Source organism: Heliangelus exortis, chromosome 4 (assembly GCF_036169615.1).
Source record: "Heliangelus exortis chromosome 4, bHelExo1.hap1, whole genome shotgun sequence".
NCBI lineage: Eukaryota > Metazoa > Chordata > Aves > Apodiformes > Trochilidae > Heliangelus > Heliangelus exortis.
In genome coordinates, this window is record NC_092425.1 from 26193663 (window position 1) to 26209596 (window position 15934).

The 15934-nt window shown below is 35.2% G+C and overlaps 1 protein-coding gene across 2 annotated transcripts in view; it reads right to left on the reverse strand.

Moving 5' to 3' along the window:
* The window catches only part of CEP135 (centrosomal protein 135), a 35118-nt gene that overhangs the window by 14221 nt on the left and 4963 nt on the right, over window positions 1-15934 (reverse strand). For both annotated transcript variants that reach the window (XM_071743487.1, XM_071743488.1), the window contains exons 4-18: window positions 15225-15415; window positions 14573-14740; window positions 13379-13520; window positions 11672-11756; window positions 10602-10730; window positions 8665-8880; window positions 8057-8122; window positions 6939-7089; window positions 5905-6098; window positions 5049-5192; window positions 4488-4631; window positions 2961-3038; window positions 2646-2797; window positions 521-636; window positions 297-451 (exon numbers count right to left, since the gene is read on the reverse strand). In XM_071743487.1, the coding sequence (XP_071599588.1) occupies window positions 297-451; window positions 521-636; window positions 2646-2797; window positions 2961-3038; window positions 4488-4631; window positions 5049-5192; window positions 5905-6098; window positions 6939-7089; window positions 8057-8122; window positions 8665-8880; window positions 10602-10730; window positions 11672-11756; window positions 13379-13520; window positions 14573-14740; window positions 15225-15415 (2131 nt within the window). The remainder of the gene's footprint in view (window positions 1-296; window positions 452-520; window positions 637-2645; window positions 2798-2960; window positions 3039-4487; window positions 4632-5048; window positions 5193-5904; window positions 6099-6938; window positions 7090-8056; window positions 8123-8664; window positions 8881-10601; window positions 10731-11671; window positions 11757-13378; window positions 13521-14572; window positions 14741-15224; window positions 15416-15934) is intronic.

Genomic DNA, 15934 nt, shown 5'->3' on the forward strand with positions numbered 1-15934 from the left:
AAAACAGCAACAGTTTCTGTTACCTCAGGCTACCTTCTGTTACCTTATAGCTTAACAAATATGTCCAAGTCCAAAATGCAAAAATTGGCATGTTTAGCTAACATACTAACAATCATAAATCAAATGCTACTGAGTTAGCAAATGACTCCTTGCATTGTTTAGGTCCAAACATAATGTTTATGTGATGCCTGGAGATACAGCACAGACTTTGTTATGGAGGCAAATTGTATCCCTAAAATGTAACAGCTTTAAAATACTAAACACAGACAGCACAGTAGTAAGTTCACTGCACATACCTTGTTGGCTAAGTTGTCATCTAAGCATGCAATTCTTTCTGTTTTTTCATCTACAGTTTCTTGAAGGCTATCCTTTTCTTTGTCCAAAACAGTAATAGTACTTCTAAGCATATTGACTGCTTCCTCTTGTGAAGTGCTCCTCTGGTTTAACCTATCTATAAAAAAACAGTAAGTAATTTCCATTTTAAAAAGAGAAAACAAGCATAAAAATAACTAGTGGTTACCTATTTTCTCCTCTAGCTTTAAAATTTCTTCTTGAGCTGACTGTAGTTCATCCTTTTTGAGGGACAACTGGCGCTGTAAATCTTCAACAGACCTCTGGAGTTGGTCATTTAAGAGCCTGGAAAATCAGTATACATTTGAAAAAAGTGTGGGACCTATTCGGGGTCATCAACTTACAGCTCTTAAGCTGCTTGAAGTCCTGGAACAGTTCCCAAGTAACCTTATGACAGGGTTGTGTCATACTAACCAGTCCTCTCCCTCCCTCTCTTGGAGAGAGACTACTTTGACTGCTGAGACCAGCTTTGGATCCCTGCAGCAATTCTACCTCCACACCATTGCAAAACAGAACAATGGAACCTCAGTGGAACTACCATGATAATCTGAAACATTCACTTCCTCTGATTTGTTACTCTTCATCAAGCAACTCTCCTTACTTGTGTCTTTTGACTCTTCACTTTACAAAGATTTTGATTTGTAGCTGATAGTAGTGGCTATCAGCCCATACCACATTTTAAGCAGCAACCAAATTGACAGCTACAGTTCTGATCCTACTTTTAAGAAATACACAACCTGAAAGATATATGAAACCTTCTACCTACATAGTTGTTCTGCTTAGCAAGAAATATCAGTGACCTAGGGAACATTAAAAATGGCAAAAGGAAACCCCAAAGTAATTAAATGGATCATTTACAAAACAGGTCACAAAATAAGTCTCTCTGAAACAAGACCTCACAAAAGCTGGAGAAGCTTTTAATTTTTTAAAAAACCCACCATTCTAGAATAGAGCATGTCTGCAGATGAAGAGTTTAGAGTGAAACTTTCGAAAGAAAAAATAAGGGGAGTAAGGACTCAACACAGCTCTAACAAATTGCCACAAAGCAAATTAGAACCAAATGCTGAAATTACTGTAGACCTTCTCATCTCCTTTGTTTTTTTTAATAATATCATAGAATCATAAAAGGTTTTCAGTTGGAAGGGACCTCAAAGATCACCTAGTTCCAACTAGGTGCCCATAGGGGCACCTACCACTAGACCAGGTTGCTCAAAGCCCCATCCAACCTGATGCTGAACACTTCTAGGGATGGGACATCTGGAGCTTCCTTAGGAGACTTGCTTCAGTATCTCACCACCCTCACACTAAAGACTTTTTCCTAGTGCCTAACCTAAATCTACCTTTTTCCACTACACAGCCATTACCCCTTTTCCTGTCATTACATGACCTTGTAAAAAGTCCCTCCCCAGCTTCTCTGTAGGCCCCCTTCAGGTACTGGAAGATCCCTGTAAGGTCTCCCTAAAGCCTTTCTTCTCCAGGCTGAACAACCCCAACTTTCTCAGCCTATCCTCACAGGAGAGGTGCTCCAGCCCTCTGATCATCTTCGTGGCCATCCTCTGGACTTGCTCCAACAGTTTCAAGTCCTTTTTGTGTTGGGAACTACAGAACTGGTACACAACACTCCAGGTGAGGTCTCATAAAAGCAGAGGAATGGGGGAGAGCCACCTCTCTTGACCTGCTGGCCACACTTTTGATGCTGCCCAGAGTTGGCTTTCTGGCCTGCAAGAGCATATTTCTGTCTCAAGCTGAGCTTGTCATCAACCAGCACTCCCAGCTCCTCTCCTCAGAGTTACTGTCAGTCCATTCTTTACCCATCCTGTAATTGTGCTTGAGGTTATCCTGATCCAATGCCTAACGTTTGGCATAAAATTTTCAGTAGTACAGATGGCTCCTTAATATTTGAAAAATTTGGTCCCACTGCTCCAGTTTGCAAAGGCATTTGTTTTCTGAACAAACAGTGTTTGGAAATCCTTCTAGAAAATTTCTGGTTTGCTACATTCATAAGCAGACAACATGGTTATTAGAGGAAACAACTCTAAAGGGAGAGAAACTTTCATTTACAATCAGCCATAAAAATTATCAGAATATCAAACAAGTCCAGCAGGATCTTGATGAGAAAAGCCACAACATTTTGCTTATTCACATTTACTTTTTCTTAAGACAAAAGCAGTACCAAGTGATTTTGAATATACTCTATGGTCTTTAACAGAAATTCAAGTCTGCTATAGAGTCATAGAACAAACAAAATTACGTCAGCATCTGTGAAAGACCACTGAATTTTTTATCAGACTTACTGAAGTGAGCAAATCTCAGTTTTAAATTGAGAAGAATCATCAGATGTCTGGGCAAGTTTACTGGACTTTAATCTTAATTCATTTTCCAAAGAGTTTATTCTCTCTTTCAGGATGCAGACTGTAGTCTTCAGTTCACACCTTTCCATCTCAAACTGCAATTTAAAAAAAATAACCAAACATGTTAATATTGTAGAAAGCTAGAACAACTTGGCTCTTAAATAAATTTAAGTTGATACCAGACAGCAAAATTCATTACTTGAAACATCTATTCTATCTTAGAAGTAATAAAAGAGTAATTCCCCAAAATGCACTTACTCCTTGAATATTATTCTCCAATTCTGACATATCATGCTGCATCTTCAATTTTTCAAGGTTAGCCACTTCTTCCTGAATCTTAGATAGAAATATAAAATTACATGTAATAAGATACACATTTTTAGATTTAACTATAGAAATTTAAGCTTAATGTTTAAGAAAGCTGCTTTATATTCTTAGATGAATGACTAAATGAAAAACTCTCTCAAGCTACAGGACACTAGCTGAAAATACACCACTGTAGTTCAATATAATACCACTGACTATGGGTTTCTTGTTGTTTTTTTTTTTTTAAAGAAAAAGTATATTTATATTTGGTGCCAATCAAATTAATATTTGAGTTGTTGCAGAACGATTAGGGAGCTACAGGGCAATATGAAAGGTTGCAAGCATGTATAGCTTATTGTCCTAAACTGTTTGAAATTAATTTATGAAATTACCACTGCTATAAAATGATCACTAATATGAAATGATCACTAATATGAAATGCAAGACAGATTACAAAGCTAACTGGTCTTTCTCCTAGTCTAAGAAGACTTTTGTATTTAAATTATTTGTCTGTACTCTGACTTCAGTGCATAATTGCAGCAACATTATTTAACAGACTCTCAAGCTTGTTAGAAATGCCTGAGATAAGTGTTTTAGTGCTGTATACCAAAGTGTCACACATACAAAAGGATGCTGCTCACCAACAAGAAGGATGGAGCTCAAAACACAACTATTCCAGTGCATGCACATGCTTTAAGCACAGAGGTCAGAGTTACTGCATTCAGATACACTACAGTTCTCTATTTTGTGGTAGTACATAAACTATGGAAACATTCAGTGTACAGTCAAACTTATGTCTTTGGATTGGTCCAATAACATTATTTCAAATTTCTGAATGTTCAGGATGCTTTAAAATCCTGTATATATTATATTAATGATCAAAAAAAAGAAGTAAGGGAAATCTCCCTGGAATTATACACTGTTGACTACAACCAATTAAGATAATAACGTACATTAACACCAGACATCACAAGGACAGTGTAACAGGAAAATTATTGCATTAACAAATAATACTTTAAAAGCTAAAAATAATGAAACTTGTATTGCTATGAATTCAAATTTGATGGTTTAGCTATATGCCTTTTAAAATCTACTCTGCTACAAAGTGCACCTATAGATTAGTTAATATGGAAAAGTCCATGTAGTCCCCAGTTTGTGGGATAAGAACACAAGGATCTTTGAAGTAGTGCATACACAAATATTCTGTGGCTGGGGCTTCATATCTAGGTTCTTCACACAAGGTGATGCCATGCTTGCCCTCAGACACTCAAAGCATGTTCTCCCTCTGTCCCCACCTAGGAGCTGAGTTTACAAGGATAATTCAGAGAATTCATTAAGCCCACTGAAGTGAGTTTGAAATCAGATCAGTTCAAAAGTTATTTAAAAGGCAAACGGACAGCCAGACACACACATGGCACTATTGTATAAGCCTTACCTATATGTCAGCTCACTGTAAGTAATGAAGCTGTAAAAGCTCACCTTTAATTTTTCTCTGAGGCTTTCTTTTTCTGCCATTAGCCTTCTGAAGTCAGCAAGTGCAATGTCTCTTTCTTCTTCCACATGACTTTGAGAAACTAAACTATGTTTTGCTTCTCTTCTCACCCTGTTCAGTTCAGTCTGAGACTTTAAAAGATTATCATTTGTTAGCATATGTGGATTGCAATTAATACAGTGTATTCACTGACAAAAAAAAAGGTTTCAATGTGTTATTACAATAGAAGTGATATTATAATCTTATTTTTCCCTAGATAACTAAAACGTATTCCCCACATCACACAGCAGCATAATAAGTTGCCAACATACTTCCTCATCCTTTCACTGTTTTAAGTATAGCCTAAATTCACTCTTATCAGTTATACTACTTCTTCCTTGCTTTCTAGCCTCTATTCCTTACCCAACTTTCCCATGCATACTATAGATTTTTTTCCCTTATCTCTCTCATTTCTGATGTCCAGTACATTAAGTTCTAATGACTTCGAAGTTAATAAAATTATGTATTCCAAAATTAGTGTATTAACCAGTAATAAATAATAATCCTACCTGCTCATAAAGAACATTTAATCTATCTCTTTCTGCAGTCAATAATTTGACATTGGATTGAATTTCTATCATGTGTTTTTCAAATCTGTCTAACATGGATCGTAGCTCATCTCTTTCTCTGGTGATGAATCTCAGATCTTCAATCTGCAAAGTGATTAATACAATTTATGCTAAGATATATTAATTAAAATATTTCAATTACTTATAAAAAAAAATCTAAGACTATTAGTAAGATATGAAAATACATACATAATACATTTAATAGGTGGTGAGACACTGGAACATGTTGCCCAGGGAAGGTGTGGATGCCTCCACTCCTGGAAGTGTTCAGGGGGGACTGGATGGGACTTTTGAGCAACCTGCACATGGCTTGGGAGTTGGAACTAGATGATCTTTAAGGTGCCTTCCAAACCAAACCATTCTATGATTCTATCAATAAGCCTGGCATTGGTATAATTTAAAGAGTAAGAACTAAATATTAAGGAGAAAAAGCATGACAGCTAGCAATAAGATTTCAACCTTTTTCTATTTATCATCTAGCTCTATTTATTTCAAACAAATTATCATTAATTAAGATATATTACCATAAAGTGTGGATAGGACAATAAAATACAAGTTCACTGGAGTTTCAGTTAATTTCTTATGTTAAGAATGTAATTTAAATATCCATTACAGTAATTTACTGATACTGAAATTGAAAAAATATTTCATAGATTCTTAAAAGCTCTATTTTTTAAATAAGAAAGCTCTATTTAAGAGCTTAAATAGAGCTTATCTTAAACTCTTAAAAGCTTAATCTTAAGCTTAATCCTAAAAGCTCTGTTTTTTAAGCTTGTCTTGATAGCAGGAACTTCACCTTCTCTGGAGTCCGATGACTTGGGCTTGGCCTTCGTTTTATCATTTTCTGAAGATATTCCAGTTCTCGCTTATAATAATCTCTGTCATCTTCTAAAGTCTTCACAAAAGCATCAAGACGAGATGGAGATTTGTCTCCTAGGGCTATACCATACTCTAATCTCATTCTTTCTATCTCTAGGACAAGGTCTCTTTCTGAAAAAAAAAAAAAAAAAAGAAAAAAAAAAAGGAAATAAAAACTGGATAGCAATCTAATGAATTTCCACAAAGAGATTTGCATCTAGGTTGGACTATGTCCCAGCAACCACCTGAGCAGCAAATCTGCTGAAAAAGGATGTAGAAGTCCTCATTGACAGCAGGCTAAACTTCAATGAGTTGCATGCTTTGGAACCTAGAGAGGCCTAAGAGCGTATTGGGCCGTACCAACAGAGAGACAGACTGAGGACGTGATTATTCCTCTTTACCTAGCACTCATTAGATCACATTTATAATATTATGTGCAGTTTTGTCCCCTGTACTACCAGAAAGATAATGAGAGAACCTGAGAGAGGTGCACAGCAGGTAAGCAAGGTACAATAATGATTAATTGCTATAGGCAATTATAAGTAATACAAGGAAATTGTTTTTTACTCTGAGGATAAACTAATACTGGAATGGGCTGCTTAGGAATGTGGCTTCTCCATTTCTGGAGGTTTCCAAGACTCAGCTGAATAAAGCTCAATAAACAGTTTGAATTCACTCACTCCGAAAGACAGAGAATAAAAGCAATTGGGACAAAATAAGTGATTTTGTATGAAACTGCCATAGCAAAAGTATTAGGATGTCCTGTGGGATTACAAAAAAAGCTCCACTTTCAGTACTCACATACAAAATAAAAATACACTACCACGACAAAAATCACTTCAATTCTGACTGAAGATTAATTACCATATACCAAGCCTTCTAGTATTATTAACTGTATCTTAACTAGGTAAGGTTTTCTATTTCAAAATTGTTAGGAAGTTAATTCACAGGAACCTACATTTGATGATTTACCTTTTGTTTCTAGGTTTTCTGTTTTTTCTGTGAGCCTTTGTTTCTCTTGTGTGAGCTGGTTCAACAATACTTCAAGATTCTCTTTATCATCCACTTTTCCACAGAGCTCTTCACTCAGTTTCTCATTCTCCCTACGACATGAGCACAAGTCCTGAAGTAACAAGTGTTATTACAAAAATTAGAAGCGCCAATAGAGACACTAAGGAAAAACATTCAACATTTTGTTAAACTTTTGATACTCAACACTGCTTACTTCTGTTAACCTGGATGTTTTATGCTTTAACATTTGTTGTAGACCATCATTGTTTTTATACTACTTTTTATTACATCAAAGTAATGATTACTTTTGACATGCTTTGCAATCAGTAACAAAACAAGCAAGATTAACACTTGTTTAATTCAAGAAACTAACCAGAGGATAGTGGGGTACAAACATGGAAAAAGATAGTAACTAATGCAAGAAATAATTTTCAATAACATTTAATGACACTCTTGGTGTTAAAAGTACATCACACTATGGCACCTTGGGTCAACCCAATCCTGTAGTTAACTGGATGCTATTTGGCATGTCTGGTTCCCTGATAATTAAGTATTTTGGTATATGGAAGTTTACTAGAAATACTAAAAGAAAACACTGGTCTCAGTTATTATACAACTTCCTATATGCTGGAAAGAGACTGGTCTTCAAAGAATTAGTAATACTGATGGTTTTTATATGCTTTATTTCAGAGTGAGACAAGTATTGCATCATTATTAATACATTGACTATGAGAAAAAGTTTCTAAATGAAGAAAATCCTATAGGATGCCATAACTCCTCTGTGGGAAGAATGGTTAATGTCATGGAAATTACAATTTCAGATAGCAGAAATGAGGAAATGTACAATAAAAGCATAGCCAACCATACTTGTCTGCAGAGGTTTCTTTCACTTTATTTTTGCAACAGTATTATGTAGCTTATTTATTTAATTAATTCATTAATTGTTTATCTCAATATAATTTTGGGGTACTATAAAAATTCTCTTGCTGATTGTTAACTTTTTTAATAAATGAAAGAATCATGGGGATGACAGCATCATAAAAATGTTACAGACAGGAACTGAAAGTTTTTTAACTTACTGATTTAAGCCTAGTTATTGTTTCTTCAAGATCCTGTATTTCACTGTGTTTTCTTTCAATTTCTTTCTATGAACAAAAATTAATCTATGTTAAAAGTTACATATTCAAAATGACAACAATTCATTTGTTACAAAAAAATTAAGGAAACAGGCTAGTTTTGTAAGCAATAAAGTATAATTTGTTCCTACAAACTGAAAGGACAAAACATTTGTGGTGTACACACCAATGTTCTTTTGGAAGACAACAATTAAATAAATCACCACATGACTCCTCATACAAAAAAACCCTCCCATCACTCACATCACTGTTGCAAATATCTATTACCTATCAATAATTTTAAGAATCTCAGAATTTTATTTCATACTATACTAACAGAAGAAGGAAGGCAGATTGCTTCCTAACTAAATCCTTTCACCTAATATGGTAGAGACAACATTGCTGTGATTAATGATCTTTTAGTGAGAAATGCTGTATAATATTAAGATGGAAAAAATATCTTTTTAATCTTCCATTACAAGCAAGTAGGCCATTTGTTGCAGTTGGAATTAAGATACAAAGGCATCTAAGAGCTGAGTAGATCCTCCACAACGTAATACTTCACTGATTACCTTTGCTTCTTCTATTTCCTTATCTGCAGTCTCAAGCACTATTTCCTTATGTCTTTCCAACTGCTGTGCCAAGTGGTCTATTTCATTCAGTTCTTGACACAGTTCTTCATTTTTATTGCTTAAATCCACTACCTCACTAGTTACATTTTGTTTCGTGTCCAGGAGGTCTTGAATGCGATTTTCAAGTTGTTTATTCGTTTGCTGAAGATATTCAACCTGGAAGATATTTTTCATTAGAACATTATTTACCATGAATCTGTATTGTTAAACTAGGTAGTAAAAGTTCCTCTCAATCTTCTGAAATAGAGTATTTTTATATAAGAGACATCCTGTTAAAAATGGCAATCTTTCTAATTTTAGAACTTAATGCTTATCAACACAAAAAATTGTAATTTTCAAAGGTGGAAGATGAAGGTATTAATTACTACACTTTTCTTTATCTAGATTCCAGAACATGAAGTTTATTCTAAGAACAAATTACTAAAAAGCTGCAACCTGTATAGAAACCAGTCTCAGGCATCAGTTCAGTAGACCCAGAGTACTCAAAAGTTTCCCTAACTTCAACAGGACAGGAGAACACATCTTTCTCTCCATCTTTGTAATATATTTGCTAGACTTAGTCTCACTGTTACTCCTTTATGAAAGTGATGCTTCATAGATCAGATTCTCAAAACCTATCTTTCCCTCAAAATACCTTAGTACCTTAAATACATCATCTTAAGAAATCCTGTTCTACAGACCTTGTTTTTCCCAGTAAACCTTTCCTTAAGAGTAAATGGAAGAGAGGCAGGATGCAGAGTAGTAATAAAAGGCAAGTTACACTACCCAGGAATACGGAAGCCTGGAGTGTCTTGAAAGATTCAAGATAACAGAGGTTGCTCTACTTCTACCTCCACACAGCTTTCCTCAAAACTCCAGAAATAAGTGCTATTGTAGACACAGAAGACAGTCTGAGCCCTCTCATAGTCATGCATACTATAGAGATATCCCTCCATTTATTGTCAGACAATAGAAGTGGTATATTGGCACTGAGCCTCAGCCAATAGTCTTTGTGGCCCCAAACCAGTTTTATACAGCTCTGGGCACACTCTGTCTGTACAATAATTTGTATTCAAGCATGACTTGCTAATTCAGGATCACTGAACACAGCTGTACTGCTTCCAAGTGAGAGCTCATTCTGTATCTTTGCAGCACTGAATCTAAGCTAATAAACTGCAACGTGTCTCTGATGCCACTGTACATCATGTGCAATCACTATACAAAAGCACTAAATCAGCTGGGAAAAACAGGGAATTGGTGGTATAAATCCAGAGATGGGATTGATCTGTACTTGACTTGATCTGTAGTAAACCAGTCTTGCATTATTTTTTTAAAATCCTTGTTCTGAGATCACTATTGAATGCATGCTAGTATGCAAAGTAAACACAAACTTTAAATCGTATCATAAATTTTCATCCTAAACTTATTCTTTCCTTGCAGGTCTGCGTTGGAATACAGGTGGGGACCATTTGAATTAAGTGAACAAGATTCTCCTCTATATGATGAGATTATCTGCAGGACTCCTCCTTATCATAAGTACATCTACCACTGTTAGTTCTGAAAACAGAAATGTTATGTACAGGGGGGAAAAAAATCCAGTATTTTCAAACTTGGTAAAAACAGTGTATCACACAGACATTTTCTGAATACTCTCAGATTAACACTACTATGTACAGATGTGAATTTATCAAATTATTTACCAAAACCATTCTAATAGGTTTTTAAAACACATGAAATTTCCTCAGATGAGAAACACTGCCACCTAAAAAAGCAAAGTAAGTTAAATTGATCAAATTTATATCTAGTAGTGATTCTTTTTTAGAGTGCTAAAAGTTGTGTATTTTTTTTAATTTTTAATATTTTTAGTTTTAACTAAACAACAGTAATAAATCCATTACCTGCAAATTCAAGTGGGCAATAAGCTTCTCATTACTTCTACTGCTTGATTCCAGAGAGAGAACCTCATGAGAACGTCCACCATCCAGTGCTAGCATCAGGCGCTCTATTTCTTTGTCTCTTAGCTCAACCTTTGAAGAGAAAAAAAAATTATTTATTATTCCATACCATTAAATGGAACCTTTGTTCAAATAAACACCTATATAACAGTCAGTAAAAAGATATGCACCTAATAATGAAATACTTATCTTGCCCTTTTTTTTCTAACTCTGGATTTTTCTGAAAAAAAAAAGTTACTTCTTTGAAAAAAAGAAATAATAAAACAGATTTTGTGGAACAAAACCACCTGACAAAAACTCCTGCTACATTGTTTTCTTGAAGAGAAACCAACAATTTTCAGTTACATTGCAGTAAACTGCAAATCAGCCATCCAAGACGAGTATTTAAATCTAGAGAAAAAGCTTTTAAATCAGCTAATTTAGTGACTATTGCAGCCACTTGAAAACAAGGAGTACTGGAAAAGGATATCCAAGATATGAACAACAAAAACAAAGTAAGAACAATGTCCACAAAAACCTCAGATACTGGAAGATACAGTATATGGAAAATTGAGGCATGCCCTCTTAAAATATACATTATCTTATCAACCCACTATAATTAAAATAATGTCAAATCTATTGCTAATAAATTAACTTTCAAAAATTAAAAATAAAAACATAATCTGTCCAAACATTTAAAAAATTAGATGCCTGTAAATCAAATTACTGCTTTGGACCAGCTGATGTTTCTGTACTAAAAAACCCTAGATTTACACAAATTATACACGTGATCATAAATTTTAGCTTATTTTAAGTAATTTTAACTCATAAATTATATCAGCAAGGGCAGCAGGTGAGTATTTTATCATTGCTGCTGTCTGAAAGCAGAGGACAGAAATAGCTCAATATAAGCAGCTTAGAATAAATGTCTTTCACAAACCCTACAATGCTTTTCCACTGAAGCTAAAATACAAATTATAACCATTGCAATGGCTAGTACAACAAATAATAATTTAAAAAATCTGTAAACATACCTGTTTGCTATAATTTTTCATTCCACGTTCAGATATCTCCAGTTTTTCCTGTAGTTCTGTTACTTCTGACTGAAGTTCATGAATTCTGAAATGTAGCAATATACTGTTTATGTGGATTCATGGAAGAATCATAGATACACAACAGCTCAATATTAGTATATTTTCTTTGCTCCTGAATGTAAAAATTTCACAAATAAAGTTTTTTTCATATACAATATTTATGCAGAAGACACTGTTTGAGATATTGTAGCAAGCTGATCTTGGCAGGCTGCCAGACCCCCACTCAGCTGCTCTCTCATTGCCCTTCTTACACAGGATAGGGGAGAAAATAAGATGAAAAAGCTCATGGATTAAGATAAAGACAGGGAGATCATTTACTAATTACTGTCATGAGCAACATAGACTCAGCTTGAGGAAGATTATTCCTAAGTGACAAAAAATTAGAGCAGGATGGTAAGAAACAAATATAAATTAAGCCACCTTTCACCCTTTTTTCCAAACCCTGCGTCACTGCTTCATTTCTAACTCTTATACCTCTCCTCTACCCCAAGTGGTGCAGCAAGGGATAGGGTGTGGGAGCTGCCATCAGTTCATAACACTTGAGCTTTGCTCCTCCTTCCTCCTTCCACTGTTCCCCTGTTGCAGCACAGTGTGCCTCTGGTGGGACACAGTCCTTCAGTAACTGCTCCAGCATCAGTCATCTCCAAGTAGTGCAGTCCTTCAGAACAGTTTGTGTCCCTCATGGGCTGCTGCTTCTGGATGGGCTTCCTCTCCAGGAACTGCAGGTCCTGCCAGGAGTCTGTTCCACAAGCTGCACCTTCCTTCAGAGCATATCCACCTGCTCCAGGCATGGGGTCCTCCATGGGATGCAGTGTGGATATCTAATGTGATGCACTCCACAGGCTGCACAGACCAGGATCTTCTTCATGGACTGCAGGGGAATCCATATACTGCTCCAAGTGTATAAAGCACCTCCTCCCACTCTTTCTTCACTGACCTTGGTGTCCATGAAGGATACATGAGAGTGGTTTCTCCCATAATTTTCTTAATCCTCCCTCTCACTGCTGCTGTGCAGCATTGACATTTTTACCCTTTCTTGAATACATTTTCACAGCAGAGCCATCAGCTTGGCTGCTGGGCTCAACTGCAACTCATGGTGGGTCTGTTCCAAAGCCAGTTGGAACTGGATGTGTTCAGAACAGGGTAGCCACTGGTCTTAGAGCCGTCAACAGTGCAGTCCCCCTGCTGCCAGCACCTTGCCATGTAAACTCTCTACAGATATAATCTAAATAAGAAAAACGTATTGACTTGAACCTTTCATAACACAGCTTTCCAAGATAAAAATAGCATTATAAAAATTAAGAATATTTTAGTCATCTAAACTAAATAGGAAAAATTGTTTTACTCACGTGGAAAACAAACAAACTACCTTTCTTCCAGAACACCCAAATAAAAATTGTAAAAACTGTAAAGTCAGTATAGAAAAATTAAAATACATCCTTTAAAGGAACAAGCAGTGTATCAAATATCCATTGCAACTTTGTCACAGGCACTGTTACTCACTGAGCAAAATCCTATTTAAGAACTATAGTGCTCTTAAAATACCATGAAATACCATTTTGCTTCAGGAAAAATTGAAAGGGGGTTTGAAAATATCTGGAGATATTTAACACCTATATTTCAAAATGTGCAGGTTCTTTAGATTACCTGTTATCAGCCACCTGAAGAAGGTCTGCAATATAAGGGTCCTCTGGCTGAGGAACTGGATAGGCATTAACACCTGATGGAGGGACAGGCTGGTCTATCTGCATGCGCTGACGCCTGAAGGGAATGCTCCTCTTTCTGCCACCTAGAAATCCAAAGCCAGTTAAAGCAATGGAATACTCCTCTTTAAGAAAAACTGAAATTTTCTGTTTAATCCACTGAACTGGCACATTTCACTATTTAAATCTTACTGTAACAGGCTGATAAAATTTGCACATTCTAGACAACACCATTCCTGTAGGTTAGTATCAGCTTTGTTAAAGTTCCATTCTAAAATAAGGAAACATGCAAAGTACAGTGTGCATCTTTCCTCCGATCTTTAAGACCTTGACTACTTTAAAGTTCAAACTTGTCAAATCTGTTAGTGATTTACCTTACTAAAAAAGCTGAACTAAAACATCACAAAAGACATTTTGTTTTAACATTTAAGAACGATTTTATAACTGAACTAACCTCTGCAGTATTTAGTAACTTTTTTTCCCCTTCTATTGTCATTTCAGTGAATGAGTATCATAAGCATATCAAGCAGACTGGGTTGTTTGTTTGCATGGTGACATTATATTAAAACCAAAGCAAGCATAGTATAAGTTCCAGATTGTACAATTACTTTTTATCACACAATTAAGTAAGAAGATACAAGATTTGATGATATGATATGATAGACCTTTTAAATACTTTAAGCTTTCAGAAGATTGCAAAATTTGTCGTAGACATATTTTTCACCTTGCTACTTTCAGATCTTGGTGACAAAAATTGGAATTTGTCACTTACACATCGTTTATTAGCTGTCAGAAAGATTCACTTATCAAACAACCTGCCTCTGACTAAATTAGGTGCAGCTCTAAAAAAACCAAAAATAGCTGTTGATTAACAGAGCTCTACAACCACATTTTAACTTAATAGTCTACTGAATCTAAGTTTGTATTCAAATTTTTCTCTAATACAAGTGACATGCTATTGGAACTTCTTCCATACAGAGACTGAACTCAAAGCCAAAACTTTCAAAAGGTAATGTTATTCTATTTGGTAGCTATTTTACTGTAGTAACTCCTTTCTTAGAGAAACAAACAAACAAACAAAAGATAACATTCTGGAGAGCCAAAAAAAGTTAAAATATCTATGGTAATTTACACTCACCAGGTGTTTGCACCACTGCTTGCAGATTCTTCTCCTGAAGCTGCTGAATTTTTTCACTCTTGCCTTTGTTCTCTTTTTCCAGCATTTTAATTTTATGTACATATTGATTGTTCAGAAATTTCAAGTCAGTTGTTTCGTGTTCAACCCTTCTTAAGGAGGCTTTCAAATCTTCAACAGAGAGAAAAAGCAGTATTACATTTCTTATTCATTATTCTTTTTCTTAGTAACAGCAAAATAAACAAAAAGAGAGAGCCCTACATTTTTCCATAACATGACATTTTCAAATACACTTACATATATGTATATATACACAGACAAAAAAATTTATACATGTTACACAACTAAAAGCCCTTTGTAGAATAAAGGCATATTAACAACAGTATTTCATTTAAAATTAAAAAGTATAATTTCAAAATATGAAAGTATATAGGTTTTCACATTTTCATGTTTGATTAAAATAGTGATTTGTGGACCTCAAAAGCTCTTTAACTACATGAGAAATCTCTGTGCATGACCCCTTCAAAGGCACCAAAGTCAATGACCACTCACACTCACTTATAAGTACTGATAAATGAAATTGGAGAAGGATTTGGCTGCAATTTTATCTTGGCACAGAAGGCTTAAAGGATTTGTACCATAATTTTTGTATTACCTTTAACACGACGATCAAATTGCTCTTTCAGTTTTAGTATTTCCAAATGTAGTTCATTATTTTCCCTGGTAAGTGCAGCATTCTCTGATTTGTAGGGTTCCAAAATCACATCATAATTGCTGCATTCCTTTTCAGTTTTTCTAGCAGCTAACTTTGCACTTCGCAAGCTCTCAGTTGTACGAACTAGGTCACTAGAATAAAGGAACATCAGACAGGTCAGAAATGTTACCAGTCTGTACATTGGAGATACAAATATTTATTATGACCTGAGAAACAAAACTTTTTCCCTGAGACAATGTTAACTGCAGAAAAATGGGTTCAAAGAAAGGCAAAGAAAACATCTGTGCAAGAAAAACTGAAAGACATGAATCATCCACTTGAAAAAAAGCAAATAGGAAAGGACAGGATTAGAAAGCATTATCAGGAGTTTACATCTGATAAATCAATACATTCTCTTTTCCACATAAAGTGAGATATTCAAAAATTGCAAGATTTTTTCCTCCAAGCACTACATAAGTTATAGCATTACTTACCATAGAATAAATTAAGTAAAGAATTGAAAAGGCCAGAAGGTTATCAGTATTTATAGGGAGGTCAGAGGCTCTGTAACAGAGATCAGTGCTAAGTAGCTACAAACACTTTTGTGACTATAATAGCAGGTCTGTTAGACACCAGAATGAGACTTAATGTTGAAGGCAGATTACACACCA